Source organism: Leuciscus leuciscus, assembly GCF_965113295.1.
Source record: "Leuciscus leuciscus genome assembly, chromosome: 22".
NCBI lineage: Eukaryota > Metazoa > Chordata > Actinopteri > Cypriniformes > Leuciscidae > Leuciscus > Leuciscus leuciscus.
In genome coordinates this window covers 22,949,070-22,973,469 of record NC_138746.1, presented here as the reverse complement: position 1 = coordinate 22,973,469, position 24,400 = coordinate 22,949,070, and the positions used below count along the sequence as shown (strand labels likewise).

At 36.8% G+C, this 24,400-nt stretch overlaps 1 protein-coding gene across 3 annotated transcripts in view; it reads left to right on the top strand.

Annotated features, from left to right (window-relative positions):
* Positions 1 to 24,400, top strand: part of col9a1b (collagen, type IX, alpha 1b) — a 122,980-nt gene that overhangs the window by 97,233 nt on the left and 1,347 nt on the right. For 2 of the 3 annotated variants that reach the window (XM_082154424.1, XM_082154425.1), the window contains 31 exons: positions 1,610 to 1,693; positions 2,189 to 2,209; positions 2,511 to 2,567; positions 2,654 to 2,689; positions 2,787 to 2,849; positions 3,399 to 3,452; positions 4,087 to 4,122; positions 4,409 to 4,432; positions 4,525 to 4,578; positions 5,464 to 5,517; positions 5,932 to 5,967; positions 6,130 to 6,186; positions 6,379 to 6,432; positions 7,627 to 7,680; positions 7,785 to 7,838; positions 8,414 to 8,467; positions 8,676 to 8,729; positions 8,979 to 9,032; positions 9,236 to 9,289; positions 9,376 to 9,429; positions 11,119 to 11,163; positions 11,876 to 11,929; positions 12,004 to 12,057; positions 12,165 to 12,218; positions 16,876 to 16,947; positions 17,646 to 17,681; positions 18,320 to 18,364; positions 18,473 to 18,505; positions 18,896 to 19,042; positions 20,068 to 20,122; positions 23,745 to 23,933. In XM_082154424.1, coding sequence (XP_082010550.1) covers positions 1,610 to 1,693; positions 2,189 to 2,209; positions 2,511 to 2,567; positions 2,654 to 2,689; positions 2,787 to 2,849; positions 3,399 to 3,452; positions 4,087 to 4,122; positions 4,409 to 4,432; positions 4,525 to 4,578; positions 5,464 to 5,517; positions 5,932 to 5,967; positions 6,130 to 6,186; positions 6,379 to 6,432; positions 7,627 to 7,680; positions 7,785 to 7,838; positions 8,414 to 8,467; positions 8,676 to 8,729; positions 8,979 to 9,032; positions 9,236 to 9,289; positions 9,376 to 9,429; positions 11,119 to 11,163; positions 11,876 to 11,929; positions 12,004 to 12,057; positions 12,165 to 12,218; positions 16,876 to 16,947; positions 17,646 to 17,681; positions 18,320 to 18,364; positions 18,473 to 18,505; positions 18,896 to 19,042; positions 20,068 to 20,122; positions 23,745 to 23,933 — 1,792 coding nt within the window. Of the gene's footprint in view, positions 1 to 1,609; positions 1,694 to 1,907; positions 2,154 to 2,188; positions 2,210 to 2,510; positions 2,568 to 2,653; positions 2,690 to 2,786; positions 2,850 to 3,398; positions 3,453 to 4,086; positions 4,123 to 4,408; positions 4,433 to 4,524; positions 4,579 to 5,463; positions 5,518 to 5,931; positions 5,968 to 6,129; positions 6,187 to 6,378; positions 6,433 to 7,626; positions 7,681 to 7,784; positions 7,839 to 8,413; positions 8,468 to 8,675; positions 8,730 to 8,978; positions 9,033 to 9,235; positions 9,290 to 9,375; positions 9,430 to 11,118; positions 11,164 to 11,875; positions 11,930 to 12,003; positions 12,058 to 12,164; positions 12,219 to 16,875; positions 16,948 to 17,645; positions 17,682 to 18,319; positions 18,365 to 18,472; positions 18,506 to 18,895; positions 19,043 to 20,067; positions 20,123 to 23,744; positions 23,934 to 24,400 lie in introns of those variants that run through there. The other variant, XM_082154426.1, reaches the window with a different exon arrangement.

The following is a 24,400-nucleotide window of genomic DNA, read 5'->3' as shown; positions in this document are numbered from 1 at the left end:
ACATTTCAGCAGATATGTGGGAATTCTAGCAGTGAGGTTCTAGTCCAACAGCGGACCTGCATAAAATATCTGATTCTCGCATCGAAATTTGAGACGTTGTTTTATTAGACAAAACCAAACATCGACCTCTCTCTTACTTTTGGTCTAATCAGAGCTGTCCAGTTAAGAACTTTTATATCATAAAGATCTTTAGGGAGACATTAATGTGTTGCTGAAACTTATTATTTACAGGTTTGTGCGGTTGATGCATTACAGCATAACCACATAAAGTCCACAAACTTTTAAGCAACATTAAGGCGAGACACTACAGGCAAAGACGTTTTAATGCACTGGTCAATTTTGATATTTGTGGCTATTTTACATTTCTTATTGTGTTGTTTCAGATTTGTCCAGGATACACTTTTAAGTGTTTTAATTCCTCGTTATCTGTTTGTATCTGTAGATTTCAAATTACAATGCAGATTCAAAGTCCGTTTTCTCAAAATTACTTTTTTCTCCACTTTAATAGAACTTACGTACACTAAAATATTACGTTTTATCCCTATCCTATCCTATCAATTCAATTCATATTTATTTGTATAGCGCTTTTCACAATACACAACTTTTCAAAGCAGCTTTACAGAAAATGCACGAGTCCACATTACAATTTATGCATGTTGTTATGTATTTATCCTATCATATCATATGATACCATACCATATCCCTTAAGTAAAACCTTTAATATGTCAACAAAATAAAACATGAATTTTGAACCTGGTTTTATCCAGTGTTCAGATTTCTGTTCTGGAAATGTTTAATATTTAAACATAACATTTCGAAAACCAATTCCTAATGTAATCAATCTGGGGAAGTGTGATTTAAAAAAATTTTTTTTACCCTATTCAAAATAATGTGGTGTCTTATTACATTTACACTACTGTTCAAAAGTTTGGGGTCGTTACGATTTTTTAAAATAAAAAATACAGTAACAACAGCCATTACTCCAGTCTTCAGTGTCACATTATCCTTCATAAATCATTCTAAAATGCTTATTTGGTGCTCAAGAAACATTTCTTATAACTATCAATGTTGACAAAATTGTGCTGCTGGATACATTTTGTTTCAGGATTCTTTGATGAAGAGAGTTTAAAAGAACAGCATTTGTTTGAAATAGAAATATGAATGCTTTTACTGTCACTTTTGATCAATTTAATGCCTCATTGCTGAATAAAAGTAATGAATTTCTTTCAAAAACTTACTGACCCCAAACTTCTGAACAATATAGTGTATAAGGGAATGTCTGTATCTTAGTGTGTCTTTATACTGACAGACATGAGGTTTGTGTCTCCCTCAAAGCAATGATCAGTAACATTTGTGTGTAACTTTTAAATTAAGTGTCACCAAATGATATATGTACATATTATGAGCTCAGTCCTCTAAACTCATTTAAATTCATTGTTCTGCCAAAACAAAAAGTGCAGTATAAAACAGCTCGTTTTCTTGTGCCAAAAACGAATCAATCTCTTTTTGAACAATAAACATAACATAAGCCAATGATAAACAATTCAATACACCCCACTGACTCACATTACAATGATGCTTTTTGATCGTTGTTTGTCTGTTCTTTCAGTTTGAGCTGCAGTCGATGCTGATTCACTGCGACTTAAACGTCCCGCAGAGAGACGTATGCGGTGACCTTCCAGCAAGCAGACCGGTGAGACTTGTCTAACATCTCAATTTTCATCTAAGAAACGAAAGCAACCGGAATGTAATGTTACAGCTCTGCTATTTTCCAGCATTCCCTTTCTGTCTCCCAAAAGATCATTTAGTGTTTGTTAACAGAGGTCAAATGTCACCATCTAGTAAAATGTCCCGCCGTCTATTCGAATGTGTGCCGGACTCCTCCTCTCACTGTCCCGCTGTCCTCCAATCGCAGACCCAGAACAAACCACCTCATGAATATGCATGAGCACTCTGTGGTTATGGTCTCCCTTGAGTTCAGATAGTTGAAAGGGGGATTTAGTTGGGTTTCTTGGTCAGGGGATCCGTCAGCCCAACTGATTTGTGAAAACAGGGGCTTCTGTGTCTTTGGGGAAATCATGGCTCGCGCTACAGGTGTGCGCGGGCCCTTTTTACTGATTTTGTTGGAGATAACCATCATCTGCACGGCGCAGGTAAATGCAACCCTTCTTTGTTCTTTTCCTTTCAGATAACCGAGGCAGAGTTTAAGGTGAGCGCTTGAAGTTCAGCATCAAATATGTAAAGAGAAAGAAAGAAAGAAAGTGTGCTGTAAAATATTATAGGCTGCATTGCATTTTTGCATTTGTACAGTGCATATGTTGTAAGAAACAACTGCACACCTGTTGCATGGCAGGTGTTTGAAATGCTTGCCTAAACTTAAAACTGTTTTGTTTGCTTAGTCTTGATTTGCACTATATGTTTTACAGACTATTCATATTGCATAACCTCAGTGCATCTAAAAACATGTCATAGGAATATGACAGCACAGTTTACTTACTATTTTTGAACAGAGGGCTGGTGCCGGATCTCCTGGTCCTCCCGGTGTGGCCGGAATAGATGGCATTGCTGTGAGTTGATTTATTAAAATGTGAACAGCATAATTTAAAATAACAGTATGCATAAAGGAAGAGATAAAAGTGTGTGTTTCTTGCAGGGGGAGAGAGGTGATCCCGGTGAAGAGGGTTTGACTGTAAATATAGCTTTCTGTGTCAAACATTGATATTATAATCTGCTATATTTATATTTAGGAGTTATGTTGTATCTCACACTGTTGTATGTACCCGAAGGGTCCTGATGGAGATACTGGAAAACCTGGTTCTGCAGGACTTCCTGGATTACCTGGAAACGATGTAAGGAATCACATTAAAAATCTTATGGATTCTCTCCATAACATGTTAAAACTGACATAGTCTTTTATGGGAAAACGAACCTCAGTGTCAAAGAGTTCAGTCGATGGTGGGCGGGCACTCTTAGATGGGTCAAAAATGCAGGGAATTTCTCATGCCGGACCGAAGCAAAGACCACAGGAAAGAAGTCTGCCTAAAAGACAACAGGGTTTTTGTTTAAGCATGGACACCCGAAGCCTGGACTTAATTAAAGTGGATTCCCTGTGAAAATGGAAGTAGGGGTCAAGAAAACATCCACTCGGATCTGAGACGGAAGGTTTTCGAAGGTTGTTGAATGACCGACGGGTGTCTTTGTTTAGGCATCAAATGCTGTGGTTAATTGTGTAATCATGTAAATTGTAAGTTCTGCTTACAAAGTGAAAGTTGCATTTTAATGAAAAACATTCATGCAACAAACCATCCCCTAAAAACCCCCTTTTCAATTAAAGTCTGTCATCGTTTACTCTTGTAAGGGGTAATAATGTAACATTTCCTCTCTGTGTTGTTTCTCAGGGATTGACTGGCCCTATAGGAGAACCAGGCCTCGATGGCCCTTCAGGACAAAAGGTGAGCGATAATGAGCTGCTCAGGTTTCTGAGCCTTACAGAGGGAATTATAAGTATTTTCACATGACCACTAGTTCCTAATCCTGTCTGTGTGCTCAGTGATCTGTGCGGGTCTAGTCAGATTCATCAGTTCCTGTTAAACTCACTTGTGTTCAAACGCAGCACTTCATTCGGCCTCGGAAGATTCTCTGGCTTTATGTGATTTTCAGAACAGTATTTGTGCAGTCATGCAGTACATACAAAACAGTGTATATGTATGCATGGCCTGTGTGTGTGTGTGTGTGTGTGTGTGTGTGTGTGTGTGTGTGTGTGTGTGTGTGTGTGTGTGTGTGTGTGGCCTGGTAAACCCTAAATTATGGGGACAAAATGTCCCCACAAAGATGGCAATATTCGAGATCCTTGTTCTTGTGGTGACATTTTTTTGGTCCTTATGAGCTTATAAATCATATTATACATGTTTTTGAACATGTAAAAGTGCTAAGGTTTACTGTGATGGGTAGGTTTAGGGGTAGGATTAGTGTAAGGGGAGAGAATATACAGTTGGTACAGTATAAAAAGCATTATGTCTATGTGTGTATGTGTTTTAAATTATGTTCAGCCTAAAATGAGACTGTGTAATTGTTGTTGTGGAACAGGGAGAACCTGGCAAACCTGGACCTAGAGGAGAGGCGGTAAGTCTGATCTTGTCATTTTTTTAACATATCCAAAGCCCCTGCGTACAATACAAACACCATTGAGCAGATACGTATAGTTGTAAATATGTTTAAAGCTGATCTGTACACACATATCTTGCCTCAAAGATGACAGCAGCAAGTTAGTAAAAAAAAAGATTATAATTCACATACTGTATATCATATTCAGTCAATATAAATGGGTTTTGTATAAACAGAAATGAAATGGGGGAAATATATTAATACATAATTCAGTGCAAAATGTATACCTTCTTTGTCTTTTTAGGGTATTGGACCTGATGGACCAATTGTAAGTGGCTTTTGTTTTATATGATAACCAAAAAAATCAGTGGGTGGAGTGAGGGGTTCTCTAAGGTTTAAGTGTAATACTCGTTTGTACAGGGACGACCAGGACCAGGAGGACTTCCGGGCGAGCTGGGAAAAGTTGGACCCCCTGTGAGTAACTTATTTTATTTTTATGAAGTAGTGTTTCAAAAATAAAATGGCGGATTTTGTTTTGAATACACTGATTGCTGTCTGGGTTAATATAGGCAAGCAGCCAATTTAGCTGTGTTTTTTTAATATATTTTTTATTTTTATATGCTACTTCTTTCTTCTGATTTTAAAATGAAATATTAATCACATATGTTCTAGACCAGTTTGATGAGATTCACTCAATGACAACTAGAGCCATTGCAAGGAATAAATAGATTTTTTGAAAACTTATGAAAAGTAAGAAATTAACAAAGTTTAAAAATTGTCAAAACATGTTCACATTAAAATACCCATTTATGATGTATTATTGATGTACTGCAGTTCAGATCTTACTCTGGCCATGAAAAATCAACCTCAGGGTTCATTTTAAGGGCATGGAGCTGCTGGTTCAGTTCAGGATAGTTCCTCTGTTTGTTTTATAGAAAGAGAAAAAAACTTTAAAATTCTTAAACAAACATAGGTTTTATTTTGTTTTATTTAGGTATTTATTTCATGGTGAACTGTTGCTGTCGTACTTTTCTTAGTTTTAGTACATTGTAATTTTATTCAAAAAGTGAGCTATCTTATAAATGCGTATGGTTAAAGAGTATTCATACAGCTACACTGTAAAAAATTATATGATCAATACGTTTTGACAACGTGTTTACGTTGCTTTAACTAAGTTAAGCAATAAAAAATAAAAAAAACGTTTATTAATACAATATTAAACAATTTGTTTTTAACTCAGTTTAATGTAATTTAAGTGGAAATGATTTAAACATCCCAAGTTGATTGCATTTAAAAATTTAAGGCAGCAACTTTATTTTACAGTGTATTAAAATGAATGTATTTCTCTCTGTATAACAGGGATCAATGGGTGTGAGAGGGCCACAGGGGCCCCGTGGACCAACCGGACCCCGTGTGAGTATTGCTGTGGTTTATCAAGACTAACACAACAGTAATAACCTTTAAACTTAAAACTGTGTCAAAACAACATTAATCTTCATGAATGATCCTGACTTCAAAGTTACACCAACAAAAGTCATTTCAGATTTCCATTTAGCAAACACTTTTATCCAAAGTGACTTACAAGAGAGGGGAAAAAAAGTCATGATCTTTGTAAAAATAGTTCCTGAGTATAAAAACGGTTAATTTTCCTTTTTACAGTGTACGACTAAAGACATCTGTATTCATAGACTAATTAGGAACATCATGTAGAGCAGCAATTATAGTGATGAAACAACAGGGTGACACAGCTGCTTCCGTAATAACTAATCAGCCTTTATTTCTTTCAAATTGGGTGAGAACTGTAATGAGAATCTGTGGTGTTTACAGGGTGCTGCAGGGATGTTGGGTGGAACAATGGAACTGGTAAGAGGATATCTGCTTCATCAATCATAAGTTTTCAACACTGAAATATGTTGTGTGATAAGCAATATGTTTTAGCGTAAAGTTATCCGAGTTGACTATTAGATACGGTTGGAATGAGTGACATGAATAATCAGACTATAAATGATCTTTTCCTATGTTAAGTGCCCTAACGCTTGCTCAGCTGGTACATCTGGTCATCCTGGTTTGCCTGGGATGAAGGTGAGTTTTCTTGTAGATAGTAATTCAAAAGGAATTTGTTAATAAGATCAATACATTCTTGAAGTTTACAATACAAATGTAAATGTATACATATTGACAATTATTAATATAAATATATAATTTAGTTTTTTTGAAAAATAAATGTCCATGCTTTTTACTATGAAATAAGTATGTCCTCCTGTCCACTGTTAGGGTCATAAAGGGGGAAAAGGAGAATCCGGAGAGCCTGGTAAACAAGGACACAAGGCAAGAACTTTATAATATTTACAAAAAGTTTGATATAATTATGCTGACAAAGGAGGAACCAGAACTATCTGGGTGTGTGTGTGTGTGTGTGTGTGTGTGTGTGTGTGTGTGTGTGTGTGTGTGTGTGTGTGTGTGTGTGTGTGTGTGTGTGTGTGTGTGTGTGTGTGTGTGTGTGATTGAGGTCAGCATGTGTCATGAAGTTCTCCAGAGTGAATCTGAATATAAATTAAGCAATAGGTCTGTTGTAATGAGAAAACATTTTCTCCCACTGTGACATTTTGGAGATTATTACAGAGCCTCATTTATAATTAAGGACTGACGCTCGGGCTGCATTAACGTGGAGGATGTATTTAAATGCTGTCTATTAAAGATCTGTATAAGAATTAAACTCCACTGGTGCATGAAGAATAATGAGGGATTTGAGTGTTGTAAGAATAAGTTAGTGTGTGACATTTAATTCACTCGCGACATTCACACATCATTTACCTCAATCAAAACTTTGCAGTTCATTTTTAAGTATTACATTAAAAGTATTACCCACCCACCCACCCCTCCATCCATCCATCCATCCATCCATCCATCCATCCACCCACCCACCCACCCATCCATCCACCCACCCACCCATCCATCCTCCATCCACCATCCATCCATCCATCCATCCACCATCCATCCATCCATCCATCCATCCATCCATCCATCCATCCATCCATCCATCCATCCATCCATCCATCCATCCATCCATCCATCCATCCATCCATCCACCCACCCACCATCCATCCATCCATCCAATCCATCCATCCATCCATCCATCCATCCATCCATCCATCCATCCATCCATCCATCCATCCATCCATCCATCCATCCATCCACCCACCCACCCACCCATCCATCCACCCCCCCACCCATCCATCCACCCCCCCCCCCACCCATCCATCCATCCATCCATCCATCCATCCATCCATCCACCATCCCACCCACCCATCCATCCATCCATCCATCCATCCATCCATCCATCCATCCATCCATCCATCCATCCATCCATCACCATCCATCCACCATCCATCCACCCACCCACCCACCCATCCATCCATCCATCCACCCACCCATCCATCCGTCCACCCCCCCACCCATCCATCCGTCCACCCCCCCACCCATCCATCCATCCATCCATCATCCATTTCTTTCTCTTTTTAGGGAGAGGAGGGAGATCAGGGGTCACCTGGAGAGGTTGGCGCTCAAGGCCCAACTGTACGTCCATTTCCTGTTTATTTCAGCAATCTACATTTAATTAATAAATCAATCCAGTGGCTGTTTCTTGATCTTAAAGTCTTGTTTCAATGACATGCTCTCAGGGGCCGCAGGGAATTCGAGGTTCCACTGGTATGATTGGCTCCAAAGGAGAAATGGTAAGATTTAAATAGAGGTAAGAAGTTGAAGCATCAAATATTTTGCCAGTTCTTTTTTAAATATCCATTTGCCTTAAGTTTGTCACAGTGTGGTAAAACCATAATGTGCTACTACTAATGCAAATTAGTACTAATGCATATTATATATTCATGGTATCAGATGGTAATACCATGAGAAAATGTATTAGTACGGTACACTCTAAAAAATGCTGGGTTAAAAACAGCCATTTCTGGGTTATTTGGTTTTATCAGGGGAGGAACATTCTCATTCTATAGAGCATTTGATGGAGAAAAATTTGTACAGTACACCTCAGCATTCAAGATAAGAAATAAATTTTTTTTGTTCATCTACATGAAAGAGAAAAATCAAGTAAAAGCCATAAAACTCATATTTATATCTTATGGGATTACTGTTTAGAGACTATTTATCTTTTTACAATTAGAGTGGCATTAGATGGTATACTGTAGCACTGCAACCGACATAAAAAGCTGAAAATGAAGAAAGATGTAATAAAAAATAAGCATAATATATAAATAAACTAACAAATAAATAAAATGGTGTTATTTTTTTACAGGGCCCTCGAGGTGTTGATGGTGACCCGGGCCCTCAGGGGGTTGCAGGGGCGATGGTAAGTTCTATCATTTCCTCTACCTTATTCAAACGAAACCAATCTAATCTAAAGCTGTAAACAATCATGAAACGGAAAGTTTTACCTCACATTCACAGTTGAAAGCTTTGAAGACGGGCATGACTTGAAGTTGATGTCCTGAGCCTTGGGTGTAAATGAACAAATCAATGTTAGCAGACATCTGAGAAGTATGTCTCTTTTTATCTAGGGGGATCGAGGCCAAAGAGGAGGAATGGGAGAAGCTGGCCCTAAAGGCGAACAGGTATGTGTACAACCATCATTATAACAGCAAACCATGCACACAGTTGAAGTTTAAGAGGTTTTTGTTTATTAAATTAGCCTTTGAGAAGTTTTCCATGATAAGTAGGTCATGGCCAAGGATCCTTGTTAGTCCTGGAACAACGTTCAAACAACTAAATGATGTTGGTCTAGGAACATGCCTTATTTGGCTATATTCTGTCATTCTAAGGGCAATACATAATGATTTTAATGAAATAATCTCTTTCTGCAGGGATCTCAAGGGCTAAGAGGCAACACTGGTCTTCCAGGGTCAAAGGGAGATGGTGTACGTGGTTCAACATATACATTAAACTTTCACTTTTTTAATTAAAATGTTTGGTTGTACCATTGTACAGTGATGGTATCAGATGGTAATACCATGAGAACATTTTACAGTATGGTACTTTTTTGGTACTTAGTGTGGACAAAATGATTTGCCTAAAGACTATTCTATACATCCAAACTTCTAAACTTTACATCTGTTTCCAGGGTTTGCCAGGCGTGGATGGACGTGAGGGAATTCCTGGCATGCCAGGTGCCAAGGTACAGCCTTGTCTTTTTTTATTAGTCAACCATGGCAATGTAGAAAGTGTGATAGTGGTAATAATGGAGATGTGGTTCTTTTACAGGGCACCACCGGAAAAGCTGGAAGCCCTGGGGAAGTTGGCCTTCAAGGACTCCCTGTAAGTCTTAATGTAGAGAAAAATTAAATGCATTAAATATATGAACTGCAATAATGACTGTGAAGGTTAATTTTTATTTTGCCAGAGGTAAGAAAATTCACATACAAATGCTACCGTTCAGCAGTTTGGGATCAGTAAGATTTTTCTGTTTGTATTAAAGAGATTAATAGTTTTTAGGGTGCATTAAATTGGTCATAAATTACAGTAGTAAGTTAACCATTGTTGGTAAAATTTACTTTTAAAATGAATGGATTACAATATTGCATTACTTCATAAAAAAGTAACTAATCAGTTAGTTAGTAAATACTTAGTTACTTTTTATGGAAAATAATGTGTTGCGTTACTTTTGCGCACCCGCACTTTGAGAACCACTGAACTAAAGTCATTTTTTCTTATTAGTATAGTAGAATTGGATCACTTAGGTCAGCAGCAAAGACATTGGTTAATAAAGTGAGATTAAAGACATAAAGTATATTTGTGTCATTTAACATATTTAATTATTCCAGGTTCACGTAAGGTTTGCATTTCACTGTTTTTTAATTTTGAGGAATACTGAATCTGTTTTTGTGCAAGTGAGATGAGTAAATGCAAGCTTATTTAAACAAGTAACTTTGATGTAAATTTAAAAGTAATGCGTTACTTTATTAGTTACTTACTAAAAGTAATCTGATTACTTAACTTGCGTTACTTGTATGTATGAAGATGAAGGAATAGCAACAAAACAGTACTTAATTCATTCAAACAGAACACTCAGGAGATAACAACGTATCAACAATAATGGATAAATGAACTAGGGAATACTAAATACTAGGAAAAAACAAAGGGAACTAGATGAACACAGGTAAACAGAATCTAATAATCAGTGAATAACCATGTAACCAAGTGACTAATATGAACAGGCAAATGGGAACAGAGCAAACAGAGAGAAAACTAAACTAAAACAGAACATACATTTTACAACAGTACAGATGTTTACATTATAACAAAAAGATTATATTTCAAATGACAGCTTTTTTTTTTTTTACTTTCTATTCAAAGAATCCTGAAAAAAAAAGAGAATGTATCACGGTTTACATAATAATAAATATATATATATATATTATAATGATTTCTGAAGGATCATTAAATGGAAATAATATTTCACATTATTACTGTAATTTGATCTCATAAATGCAGCCTTGGTTAGCATAAAATACTTTTAAAAAACTAAAAAACTAACTAAATAAAAAATCGTACAGACACCAAACTATTGATTGGTAGTGCATCCTAGCTTTCATTTCTATCTACAAGATGTAGCACGTCTCTTTTATTTTACCCTTGTCAGACATGCATTGCTGAATTCTTACAACATCTTCAACCTGTCTTCTTTATAGCTATAAAGCTCATAGCTCACTATAGGAGAGGATAAAAGTCAATAATTTATTTCAATTTCAAATTTGTGCATGTCGTGTCTGCCTCCATTTCATGGCAGGGCAAGATTATAAAACCCTTCTGACTTTATCCAGCATGATGTCAGCTCTTCATGACTAATTCACATCATCATTAATTTTGAGATGGTTCAAATACCCCTTGAGTTTTACTTTGATCATACAGAACAAAGGGAAGGCATTTCAGTACTTTCTCCAGGAGATGTAGCTTTTAAAGCAACTGCTTTTTGATATTTAGTGACTTTCTCTTCCATGTCTGCAGGGTTTACCAGGAAGCCCAGGGCCAAAAGGTGGAGGAGGAGAGAAGGTGAGAGATGTTGCTGAATTTATCTGTATTTAGTCATCACAGTTGTTAACACCCTGAACTGACAAAAGCTTTTATCTGGTCAATGAAGCAGAAATACAGATACGTCTCAAACCATTAGCTGCATGTTATAGGTGAAGTGTGTAATTTTTTTTTTATGATAAAATATTTTCTCTCATCTCAGTTTAATATGCAGAGACAAATTTAAGGCATTTTAGATTGATTTTGTTATGATTTGTGATTTAGAATTGTGCCAAATTCTGGCTGATACACATACATTGATCTTAATGTTCATGTTGTGACTGATATAACGGACAAAACCACTAAAAACTAAAATCAGCCCTTTTAAGTGCTACAAATGAATCACAACATTTACTATGGTATTCAATATTAATGTTTTCAAAGATTAATACAATTTTGATGATGATAACGGTAAAATGTAAAAATTGGGAAAATTAGCTTGTCTTGCACAGTTAAATATCTAATATGAGCTTATAATACCCATATAATAGCAATATGCTGAAAATCCCTAGTTGATTTTGCCTAAATAGTGTGACAATGTGGCTCTTTCAGCATTGCTCCGTTGATTGATTGATTTTAGTCGCCTGACACAGAAACATTGGTTTATCATTTTTGCAATTCCATTTACTGCAACGGTGAAATTACACACTTAAGCAACTTTGTCATGTGCAGTAAATGACATAAATGATTACAGGGTAATTCTGGACAACCAGGCCTCATTGGGACCATGGGATCTGCAGGCAAACAGGTAAGTTGATAGTAAACTGTCCAATAGCTCTGCCATTAGGAATAGATGATCTGACAATAAATGTCTCTGTTCAGGGCGAGCGTGGAGAACAAGGAGAATTTGGACCCCTCGGGCCTATTGGACAGCCTGTGAGTACCCATTGCAGCATGACTAATGGCTAATGCACAGGCTGGATGTGTCTATATTTTCTCACTAAGGTATATCTTGCAGATAATGAGAGTGTATTTGTGTTTAGGGAGACAGAGGAGAGCAGGGGCCACTTGGACCAATGGGAAAACCAGGAGCCAGAGTAAGTGTATAATCTGTATAATGACATGGTTGTGATATCAAAGCAAGCATCTGCCATACTTTACTGTCATCATACAAATTACTCAGTAAAAACCTGCAAGTAGAGAGATGGCTGTCCTGAGGTCGCCTTTGTTGCTCAGATTTTGTTCTTTCATGGCTCAGCAAACATGTTCAAGTATGAACCCTGTCTCAGATGTTTCTCCTAAAAAAGAAATAAGAAAGAGACACAAATTTAAACAAATGTTGACACAGTAAAGGCCAATTGACACCAAGAACAATAACTATAAAGATGACCAGGGCTTGACATTAACACCCGCCAACCCGCCAAATGCGGGTGGATTTTGCTCGTGGCGGGTAACATAGTCACTCCAACTAGCCACTGTGGCGGGTTGAATAATTGTAGTCTTTTCAAAAGGCATCTGAAATAAGTGTGACACTACGACACTACAACTCCCATAGGGCTGTCAACGAATATTCTAAATTCGAATATATATTCGAATAGTTTTAAAAAACAGAATTTCGAAGGTGAAAATGTATATTCGAATGTGGAAAAACGCCCCCGGTGGCAGAGGCGCGGCTGTCTGCTTTGCGAGTGGGCGCGCTGAGGGGTCAGGGACAGGTAACAGGAAGAAGCGTTAACGTTAAACAGAAACAACATTACTAAAGTGTAGGCTACTGTAATGACTGAATAGATATTGCATGAATAAGGTAGGTTAGATACAGCAGTTTGATGCGCTACAGGCTTCCACTGGTTTGATTATTTACCGTTTCATGTCAAGGAAAAGTTCCATGTTTACCACAGCACAGCTCGCTCGGAACGTTCAATGTCGGTTCTATATAGGCTAAAAACTTCAATTATTGTTAATAATATTTGTTTCAATCACTGAATGAAGCCTGCTATATAAGAGTCGCGACCTTAAATTGCTTGCACAAAACTCTTGATCAGCACTCAACATTTGCTTATTGTTGTTGTTCATTTAAACCGTTATGCACAGAGAGCGTGACGCCTCATTCGCGCCGCAAGACCTCCAGACGCGCGTAAACGCGTCTTTACACTCGCGCCAGACGCTCTATTCGCGTTTGGTGTGAACGCAGCATGAGGGTGAGGGTGAGAGAGAGAAAGAGTGCCTGCGAGTGAGCGAGCGAGAGTGAGGTCTGCGGTCTTGGCCATTAGTTGATTTACTTGTTTTTTGTGTAGGTAATACGTTGTCAAATGTGTTTAAACTTAAATAAACTACCTATACAAGTAGTTATGTCTCTTTGTATTAATTTGCCCTGTTATTGACGTAATGCGAGTCATTGACAAAATGCGCTACCATGTTCGAATAGTTCGAATATAGGCTATGTGTTTCTTTTTAGAGAGAATATTCGAACGTCATTTTTGAGCAATTTTGACAGCCCTAATGAGTATTACATGCACACAGTGTATGCCGGTGGAGCTATGTGGCGATATCTATAATACATGGTTTTATTTAAAAAAAGGAGCTTTACACACAACCTTATCAGAGCTAATGATAATGACCTGTTTTGTGTAGTCTTGATTTGGGTGTGTACAGTGGTTTTACATTTAAAAGGGTTGTAAATCTAGTTCAAGTCAATTTTAGCACGCCATAGTCGACTTTTAAAAGGTAATTTCACAAAAACAAAAATGTGGCTAGTAAAAATGCTGTGTGGCTAGTAACTTTGGAAAACCTGGCTAGTGAGCAAAAAAGTTAATGTCAAGCCCTGAAGATGACTATAACGAAAACTATATTAGCGTCCACACCAATGCACGATATTGTTCTGTCTGATCTAAGCACGCTGCAGTTTTGTCGTCTGCCGCTTTAAATGCTCGAGCTCTTTAAAGAAAGATGGATTCCGATCGTTCCTCAGCTGAAGCTTAAAGTGATTCCAACTAAACTTTTTCTTTGTGCCATTATTGATATAGTTGTGTTGTGGACTCTGCTATTCTTTTATATTTAGAATGATTTTTAGAACTATATATTTATTGTTATAGTTATCGTTCTTAGTGTGAATGGGCCTTACGAGTATAGAGCTTTACAATTAATGTATAGCTCAGAATGATTATTTGCTCCTGGAAAAGTTTAATGAGATATGTTCATATTGAAATCTCTGGCTTTTGATTACAGATATATGAGATTATTAGGGATTTTTTATTTTATTTTTAAGCAGGAGACTTCAGAGGTTTCAGACGTCTTGATTTGTTCTCCATTTAAAGCAATTGCTGTCTACACTGCAAAAATAACTGATCTTAAAGGTGCACTAACTTTTGGCGCTCTAGTGGTTAATAAAAAAACGACATATGCGTCTTGCGGAAGAACATTTTAGTCGGAGCTACTTCTCTTTGTTTAAGTATATGATGAGTATTTGCTGAGTTAGAATTCATAAAAATGTTACCGCCAACTGGACCGTTTCATACACACATACTTGCAAATGCTGATTTTTATTCTCATTTGACGCTTGGCAAGTGTTCATTTTTGGCCAGTGTAAACACCTATTATAGGCGTACCATAGTTATCCAGGATAAGAAAAATAAAAATTGCTTTGAAAATTTGGTTCATGATGTAGGCCTACTGAGTCATTATATGAATTTTGTACGTTTTGAACAAAAAAAGTTACATAGTGTAGGCTACTTAAATCATTATTATTTGCCTTTCCCCCCAGTAAACACATTGTAACATCCTAAACAAGTTCATTTTGACTGCAAAGTGAAATATATATATATTTTTTTTAAATCTAACTTTTTCATAGTTTTATTTACACCATTGGAAAATTGTTGTTTATTTTATTTAAGCATAAAATCTACTACATTTGATTAGATTTATGTTTTAAAAAAAGATAAAGAAAAACTTTTTTTTGCTTGTCAAGTGAATGCATCTTGTTTTAAGGTTGTTTAGAAATTAAGTTACTGGAAAATAAGACAAACATACTGATTAATAAAATGATTTTGTGCCGTGTGGAACTGCTAACATGAAAGAGACCTCATTTATTATTATTTATTTTTTTGTATGAGCTGCCAGCAATCCCAAAGTTCAAAACAAGTCATAGGCAGCACCACGTTTAAATTATTCCATTATCCCAGTGTTCAAAGAAAAAGCAAGTCGGTTTGACATCCACTAAGCTCAAATGCTTTTACTTATTTAGATGGTTTGGTGCGCGGTGAATTCAAAAAACTTTTCACTAATAGTCTTTTAGGGGAATTCGTGACTTTATATTATGCTAATTTGAGGGTCAAACCAAGGCAAATATTCAGAATTTGTGAAAAGCAGACACACTGCTGGTATGAAGGGAAACATCACGCTGTGGTCTGTAGAAGAGAATGGAGTCAGCGGCTTCTCTTTTGAATGGGACCTCGCCTCACCTCACTGTTTCCTCACTAAAGAGTAAACAGTCAAAAGAATGTCTCACAGCAGTGTCTCTCAAAGAGCTCTCTGTTCCCCTGCCATTCCCACGAGCACACACTTATCCACACACACAAACACTCAATGTTTAAACATGAATGTATTATGTGACTAAATTCCAACATTATTAGGAATATTATTATTTTATAATGTAAAAACTTTGAAATGCAGTATTTACAGCCATATATTCAGGATTTACATTTATATATTCAAATTATATATTCAGATTTATATCTACATATGTATATAATTATCCTGAATACTTAGTTGTTTCTGGTTATATGTTTTTTTTTTTTTTTTTTTTTACAGTAGTGCCCAAAAGTAATGTAAGTGTCAGAGTTATGGTAAACAACTTGCACAAAGTACTCTTTAAATAGTATGTATGTAATAATAATCCTACCGATGGGCTGTCGATTCATTAAATGACAAGCCGTTTTCCCACAAATGCGGTTTATTCAGCATATAGTGAAGCCTCTCCTCCATTGACATCCATTAAAAAATAGCCTCTGGTGTCCTTCCCTGCGCACCCAATGCTATCTCACGACCAACTCGTACGAATTCGTAGGAGTAAGTAAAAGGTGGCTAATTCGTACAAATTTGTACGACCTCACTCGTACGAATTGTCTAAACCCCAGTGATGGGTAGGTTTAGGGGTGGGGTCAGGTGTAGGTAATTCCTACAAATTCCTACGAAATGTGCAACTCGTAAAATATGTACGATTTAGCACAAATAACAATTGACTCCAAGCACAACTATATAATTTTTTTACTTTTAATAATATTTGAATAAAGGGTGAAGAATGTCAATTTTCCAAGGCCGGACATCATTTTATGTTGTTGCTACTACATTATTTTGGAAATGTGATTTATTTATTGATTAATTTATTACATTAAAATGTATTGAAACTCTCTTGTGGATGTATTTAGCTAAACTGACATACAGACATCCAATTCCCAAAACTGTTCAACCCAAAACAGTGAAGAAATACATTCACAGACCAAATTTATCAGCATTTGCCATTGTGTCCTGGTCTCGCATTTTCTCAGATTGCTTGAGTGCATGCATGAGTGTGTTTTTGTGGGGATGCACTACGTGATTCTGAAGTCTTTTCTCTTTGTTGTCAAAGGTTTTAAACCTTTCCCATCTGTTTGGAAACCCTGCAGCGAGAGAGGAGAGAACTATAAACACATGAGCCAGAATTTCACAGTAAATGCCAGACTCTGACTGCATGCCATCTTACATTGATTGTCGTTTCAGGGTCCGAAAGGTGACTTGGGCTTGCCTGGAATTCCCGGACCGTCGGGCTTGCCAGGAATAAAAGGAGATAGAGTGAGGATCTCACATTTCTCTGAACATCCTGAACAGATTTTTTGTAATCTCAAAATGATTTCTTTAAATTGCTTTTTCATCATGATTTTGTTCCCTGGTGAACTGATAAAAACCTGTGGAAAATGTGTTGCAGTCAGGCAGGTTTTCAAGTGATCACTACTTTCAAGTGATTTTTCTTAACGTTTTGTGTGCAATATGCATCAGATTATCAGACAGTGAACCCGAGGCTCAAACTACACAATTCTTAGGTGATCAAACTTAATTCTTTGTTTATTAAGGAACAGCAACTTGTACTCTGAGTTTTGCTAAATCAGTCACTATTATAAAAAGTTATCCACAACTCTTTAAAAACAGCTTTATATTCACTGTTCTTGTTCAATTAGACAATGAGGGATTCACTTTTTCCAGCCTTTAAGGCATTGCGATTATTATGTGCTCCCACTGGTGTTTTAAAGTTTAAAAGCCTTTGAAAGTACAATGAGGCTTTTGAAAATCTAATTCGTACCTTTTAGACTCAATGATTTCCTTAATGCATTTGGTGGGGGGGACGTAAGCACCTCACACAGATGTAGGATTTATTGAAAGAGTAAAATGCTGAGCGTACATTATTAAATAACCGTTTTTATAATGAACTCTTCAAACACGTGATTTGAGTGAAATATTCATGGGAATGAATTTCTGAATGTGATATTTCACAGGGTGAAGCAGGTGAAGCCGGACCAAAGGGAGAACAGGTAAGAGCGTGATTCACACTATCATCACTGCAGAACTAAACCGAACACATCAGATACCTTTAAAACCAAGAAAACTAATGTAAGAAAGGCTGCACTGAAACAATTTTGGTGTGGAAACAAGGATTAACTCAGAAACTGCTGGTTAATTTCACGAATTAGTACAAATGGCAAGTAGCAATTTTGAAGTAGAAAGACTGAAATGGTATTTTTTTGTAAAACGAATTCCAAAAATCTTTGCTTTATTTACAGCTTTATTATTATTATTTTTAAAATATATGTATTAAACATGATTTATCCACTGAAGTCCTGGTAAAAGGATTTTTAGTACGGTTAAGGAGCATTGTCAGGCACCACATCTCTTAAAACGCTGTAAAAACGGCAGCATCAAACGGTTCAATGCATCTAAAAATCATATAGCTTACATTTTAAATATTTAAAGGCAGCAATAATCATTAAATAATTCCATTTGCTAGTAATGAAAATCACAAAAAGTAATTTGGTTTCTGTAGGCTATGAATACAGCTCATCCAGTCACATTTTATAACCAAACTTATCCATTCTAGAAGTTTTACAATAACAAAACTTATTCATAGACATCTAAGAAATGTTCTCCTTCACGATGATGTGTTTTATTGCAGGGAGATCAAGGTGCAGAGGGAACGCCGGGAGACAAGGGAGATCTTGTGAGTAGCTCTGAAATACTGAGCTGAAAATAATATGAATGCAGTATGCTAATGTGTAATATTTTTTAAGATGGTGAACTTTAATTATCTTGCTGTTTATGTACTTAGGGTGATCCTGGCCAACCTGGAGCAAAAGGCGAAGTGAGTTTTTGATCAGTATTCTTACTGGTAGCACTTCATTTTACAGTCATGTTGCCCGTGTACATACTACGTATTATAGTAATTACAATAAATGGGTAATAACTTGGTACTATCCCTGAACCTACCCTTAACCCATGTATACCTAATATTACCCAGTACTTTCTTAGGTAAGTACACTGTAAGTACACGTACTGTAAAATAAAGTGCAACCGTCTTATTTTTGATTATTCAGCTATCTGTAATGACTGCAGATATCCTTGAAGCGTTTTCCATGGCTTTATCTCAGCTCTATGTAGGCCTCAAGATATAACACTGAAACACTAAATCATTGTAATGATTTACTGAAAGATACATCTATTAATATGTACATACATATCTGGTGTAATTCAGGTTGGTAACCAGGGAGATCCGGGTAATAGAGGGCCAGAAGGTGCCCGTGGGCAGCCTGGCATTGAAGGGCCTCCTGGTAGTGCTGGACCACGTGGCATGCAGGGGAACAGAGGAGCTCCAGGACCTCGTGGCTCCCAGGGACCAGCGGTATGTTTCCAACCTCTCAACGATTATGCTTTATAAGCCAATGCTGTATATAGATGGAAAAAAAGACTGGACACAAATATATTTATGCCTTTTACCTACGGCATTATCAGTTTTATGCCATTTTATTAATGCGGTATTCTTGGTAGTTTTCATCCTTTTGTTACACATTTACAATTACTTTACAAACACTTTACAATTAGATTTCATTTGTTGACATTAGTTAATCTATTAACTTACATGAACTAACCATGAGCAATACATATGTTACTGTAGTTGTTCATATTTGATAATGTTAGTTAAACAATGAACAGTTGTATTTTGATTATGTTGGTTCACAGTGCATTAAATAATGTTAAATACAACTTTTGAGTTTAATAATGTATTTGTAAATGTTGAAATTAACATTAACAAAGATTAATAAATACTGTAGAAGTGCAGTTCATTATTAGTTCATGTTAACTAATGTAGTTAACTAATGTTATCTAATGAAACCTTATTGTAAAGTGTTACCGTAAAAACTAGATTTAGCCCATTATCCTGATTTCGCTTTGCATGTACACTACCATTCATGATTTTGATATGTACAGGGTACCTACGGTCATTGAAAACCTGTAAAATTCATGAAATTGTAATTTTCTAGACCTGTAAGTGTCTATAGTGACTATAATTTGGTTCTGTTATGCTGAAGTCAAAGTATATTTAATTGGCTAAAAATCACTCTTTGGAAGTGCAATCTTTATCAAATTAATAATTGTTCATCCTTATCCAGTAATCATAAATGACAGGAAAACTGATAATTCAAAGGCCAAAATGTGTGAAAAACCCAGTAGTTTTCAGTGTTTTGTTGTACACACTCATGTTTGAAAAGGTATTTGAGGAAAAAAAACGTTAATTCCTATTCCAATGTTTGTGTTTGTTATTTTCTGATGTAGAGCTAATTAGTGTTCTGAAATGAGATGAAATGATCAGAATACAGTAACAGGATTGTGTGATTTTCTTCCAAACAACTCCTCCTGTGTTCACAGGGTAAAGAACCAAGTGATCAACACATCAGACAAGTGTGCATGCGCGTAATGCAGGGTGAGTCTGGAAGCCGACGTTTTTATCATTCGAAATATTTGTATTTATTTCCTTTTATGCATGCAGAGCCGCACTTTTGCCGTCAGAGCTTCGGAACTCTGCAGGCAGGAGAACACAACCACTGACCACTAAAGGAAAGAGTGAGATGAAAAGAAAGAAAAATGTGTGTTGTGTTTCAAAGATTCTTTTTGATTCTACTCTGATGAGCCTAGAGTTATCCATCAGTTCTGGCTCTCTCTAAGTCCTCTTGAGCGCACGCCAACGATTCCCTCATGACTTTTTCATTCACATTTCACTGAAAAATTCATTTTCGTTTCAGCTGATCTGCACTTTTGCCTCATAGTGATGAGTTGCCTCCTTCGGCTTGGTTTCCTCCCTGAAAAAGCTCAGTCAAGCATCGTGCCGCATTCATTTTCAGGACGTTTTTCCGACTGAAAGTTGAAATTCACTGTACCCTAGCCTCTTTCAATGGCTCAGGGCCCGGGATTGGATTCTTTACATCAGGAATAAATCGGTCTGCCCTTTTATCTCTTCACACAGTGGAAAAGAAAGTTGTAAAAACGGCAGCAATGCTCTTCCTTTGTGCTCAATTTCCCATTGCAAATTGAAAACGTAAAAGAACGCCATTCAAAGGGATGAATGAGGACAAATGAAAGGCGTGAGCTTTAACAGCTTTCTGCAACACAACTTTGAGTGAATATTGAAGGCTGGCAAATGATCTGCTTATTCACATAACAGAAGCAGAGCTATAACAGAGTAAAATTAGTCTAGGGTCTATTTACTTCCAGAGGTGCGATACTCACCAAGCCATACCTCTGACACATTCAGCTTTTTATCCAAAGTGACACAGAGAAGGTACACATTTTAGCCTGAATTGCAGTAGCGAAGGTGTAAAGTGTGAAACAAATGCGGTGCTGGAATGTTAATGGCAGACAGCCAGTATAAACAGCCTCAGTCATTAATTAATGTGCTTTATTCTAGGGATAGATGTGTCTATTACTATTGCAAAAAGTCTTTGTTACGAATCAGTGCTTCGAAACGCTTATCAGTTATTTTTATTGGTAAAAGTTCAATTTATTTACTGATTATACCCTGCCCGGCCAAAACAAAAGTTGCTTAAGAGTCTATTATTGGATCATTATTGCTGTGATTATAATTTTTCTAGCATGTTATATGTTTGGGAACAGTTCTTCTAACCGTAATTGATGGAGTGTGTAGCTTTTCACTTCTTAAAGAAATTGTTTACTTAAAAAATGAAAATTATGTCATAATTTACTCACCCTCAAGTTGTTTCAAACCTTTATGAGTTTCTTTCTTCTGTTGAACACAAAATAAGATAATTTAAAGAATGTTGGTAATCAAACCGTACTGTAGCCATTGACTACTTTGGAAGTCAGTGGGTGTCGTCAACTGTCTGGTTTCAACATTCTTCAAAATATCTTCTTTTGTGTTCAACATTCAAAATAGTCTCAGAATAATTTATGAATTGTTCTGAGATTGTACAAAGCACATGAATATTTAATGAGGTAAGCACTGAATCACTTTATGATTGTTTATTTGTTGTTAAACAACTGGTCATAACATTCCAGCATTTCACCACGGAATTTGATAAACCACTGTAAAAGCGGCTTTGTTATTGTGAATCATTTCTTTAACCATGAGTTAAAAAGACAGTAACTCATGGTTAAAGTCAGAATGAAATTAAAATGAATTGTCTATTTTCTAAATGCATGTTATAGATCTTATTGTGAACAATTAATGTGTGCGTATGTATTATTATATAAAACATTGTCATAATGTCATAACTGCATCTTCTAGGCAAGGCAGGCAAATGATTTTATTTTTTATATAGCACATTTCATACACTATGGCAGTTCAAAGTGCTTTACACAGAAAGGAATTAAAATAATCACAAAATAAAAGCAAGGAAAATTAAAACAGTTATAAGGAATTAAAAGAGATATATGATATAGTTATAAAATGAATTAAATGAGTAAAAAGATAAAAGAGATAAACTTCTCATCAGGCATAAATACCGGTGTATCATATTTTTCACAGCTCCCAGTTTTACTCTGATATTTTCCCATGGTGATTACACTGTGTCTGTGGTATTCTTTCGGCGCACCTAAGAAAGCTATTGGACGTTTCCTATAGACCCGATTTATCCCTAAAATCGGACAGGACTGTCTCACGGGATAATCTCGGGTTCACTGCCCCATCAGTCCGTACCCCAAAGATTTGTTCGGAAGCTCTAGGAATGGAATCGATCCAGTCCGCACCCCACAGAACCTCGAGTTTAATAACATGTCAAACTCACTACTCCACCACAGACCCAGGTCATCAGCATTGTTTCATTTCTCTTAACCAATTTTCAGTGCCATTTGAGTTCAGTTTAGAATCAAAAGGAGGATGCAAAAATAAAATATAGTGTAATCATGGCACCATCTTTTTATCATACAGTAGAACCAAAGCAAAATAAAGTGAAGATGATGAACAAGGAAGAACAAAAAATGAACATGCAGTACAAAAGAGTATACAAGCAAGAGTTCTTAGTTATTCGCCCGCAGCACACAAGCTCAAAAAATGACACTCAAAACCAATGTTACTCACGTGGTGTCCGTTTTCAGGTCTCTCCCGCACTAATAAGCTTTTCTAGTATTATTGCAGTCCTAAAGCTCTTGCCTAAATCATAGCTCTTATTTTTCCAGTGATATTCCTGAATATTTCTCTTTTTGTAATGTCTCTCAGCCATCTCTCTTTCTACACCCTTTCTTCAAATCCCCTTTTTGCATCTCTCTCCTCCCCCATCACGGGTGTATACGCCCCCTACTGCTGATTGGCTACAAGTGTGTTGTGTTGCTAGGTCTGATACAATTTCAACAGTGTTTCTCAGAAATCTCTTACTGCACCTTTAAAGTTGTAATGTCAAGTTTTTTTCCAAATTGTGCATATACACTGATGATGGGGGAGGAGAGAGGGAGGATTTGAAGAAAGAGTGTGCAGGAAGGCCTGAAACCGGAGGCCAAAGTTGCGTTGCTTCTCCTCCATACATAAGTAACACTGGTTTTGCTGTTTCACAGGACCAAGATATACTGTTGTTGTAATGTTTTGAGTGCCAGTAGTTTGTCTGGAGATTGTGTGCTGCTGGCTACTAACCACAAACTCTTGCTTATACTGTACAGTATGTTCATTTGTTAATCTTCCTTGTCATTTGTTCATAATCTTTGCTTTATTTTTCACAAAGCATTATTTGCTTGGCTTGAGCTATGATAAAGAGACATCCACTCTTGCATTGCATGTTTGCTCATTTTGGGTTTGTTTGGGTTGATTTCAAATATCAACAGTGTTTCTCTGAAATTGCTTACTGCACTTTTAAGTGTAGTGTAAATGAAGGAATGATGTGAAGACAAAGAGCAGGAAAATGGCTCAACCTCAAGGAGGCGCCCTAACATTAGTTCTGAAGCACAGTAGACAAATCACAAAGCAGTTAGTGTGCATTGTTAGATGACTCTAATTAGCGAGTGCAACTGCAAAATCAATGGAGAAATGAAATAAAAATAAGCTGTGCAAATAGCAGGGGACCATTCACACTCATTAGTGCATTTGGTCTTTGCCATTTCAGGGCAGCTGGCCCAGTTAGCTGCCAGTCTGAGGAGACCAGAGTCTGGTGCGGTCGGACTGCCAGGCAAACCTGGTCCCCCCGGCCCTCCCGGACCCCCAGGTGACAGCGGCTTCCCAGGGCATGCTGGTGTAAGAGGACTCCCGGGACTCAAAGGGCCTCCAGGACTTCTGGGTGTCAAGGGGCCGAAAGGTGAGTTATAATGGGACTGTGAGTTTAGATTGCTTGTTGGTCCTGGAACAACATATAATGGCATGAACTATAGAAGGGCTTCCCGACTTGATGAAAAGCTAATAATTAAAACTAAAATGGCAAAAAAATGTGATTTGATTAAATACATATATAGTCTGTTGCGCTACTTGTTTTTAAAAAGTGAATTGCGGCACTGTTACACAAATGCAGCTCACTGGGGTTTTTTTTTGCATCAGAACGTCTCGATTCAGAGTAAATGCTGTTTCTCAACAACTCCATCCCTCTATGTGCAGTATATCTATATAAATATTTGATCTGTTTACTTGTATGTGATGTGAACATAACCAACATCAGAGAACCATGAAAATGCGACATTGTGACATTAAATTATTGAAATTCTTAAAATCTCAGAGCTACTTCAAGTGAATATTTTATATCTAAACTAGAGTATTGTATGTAAAGCCATG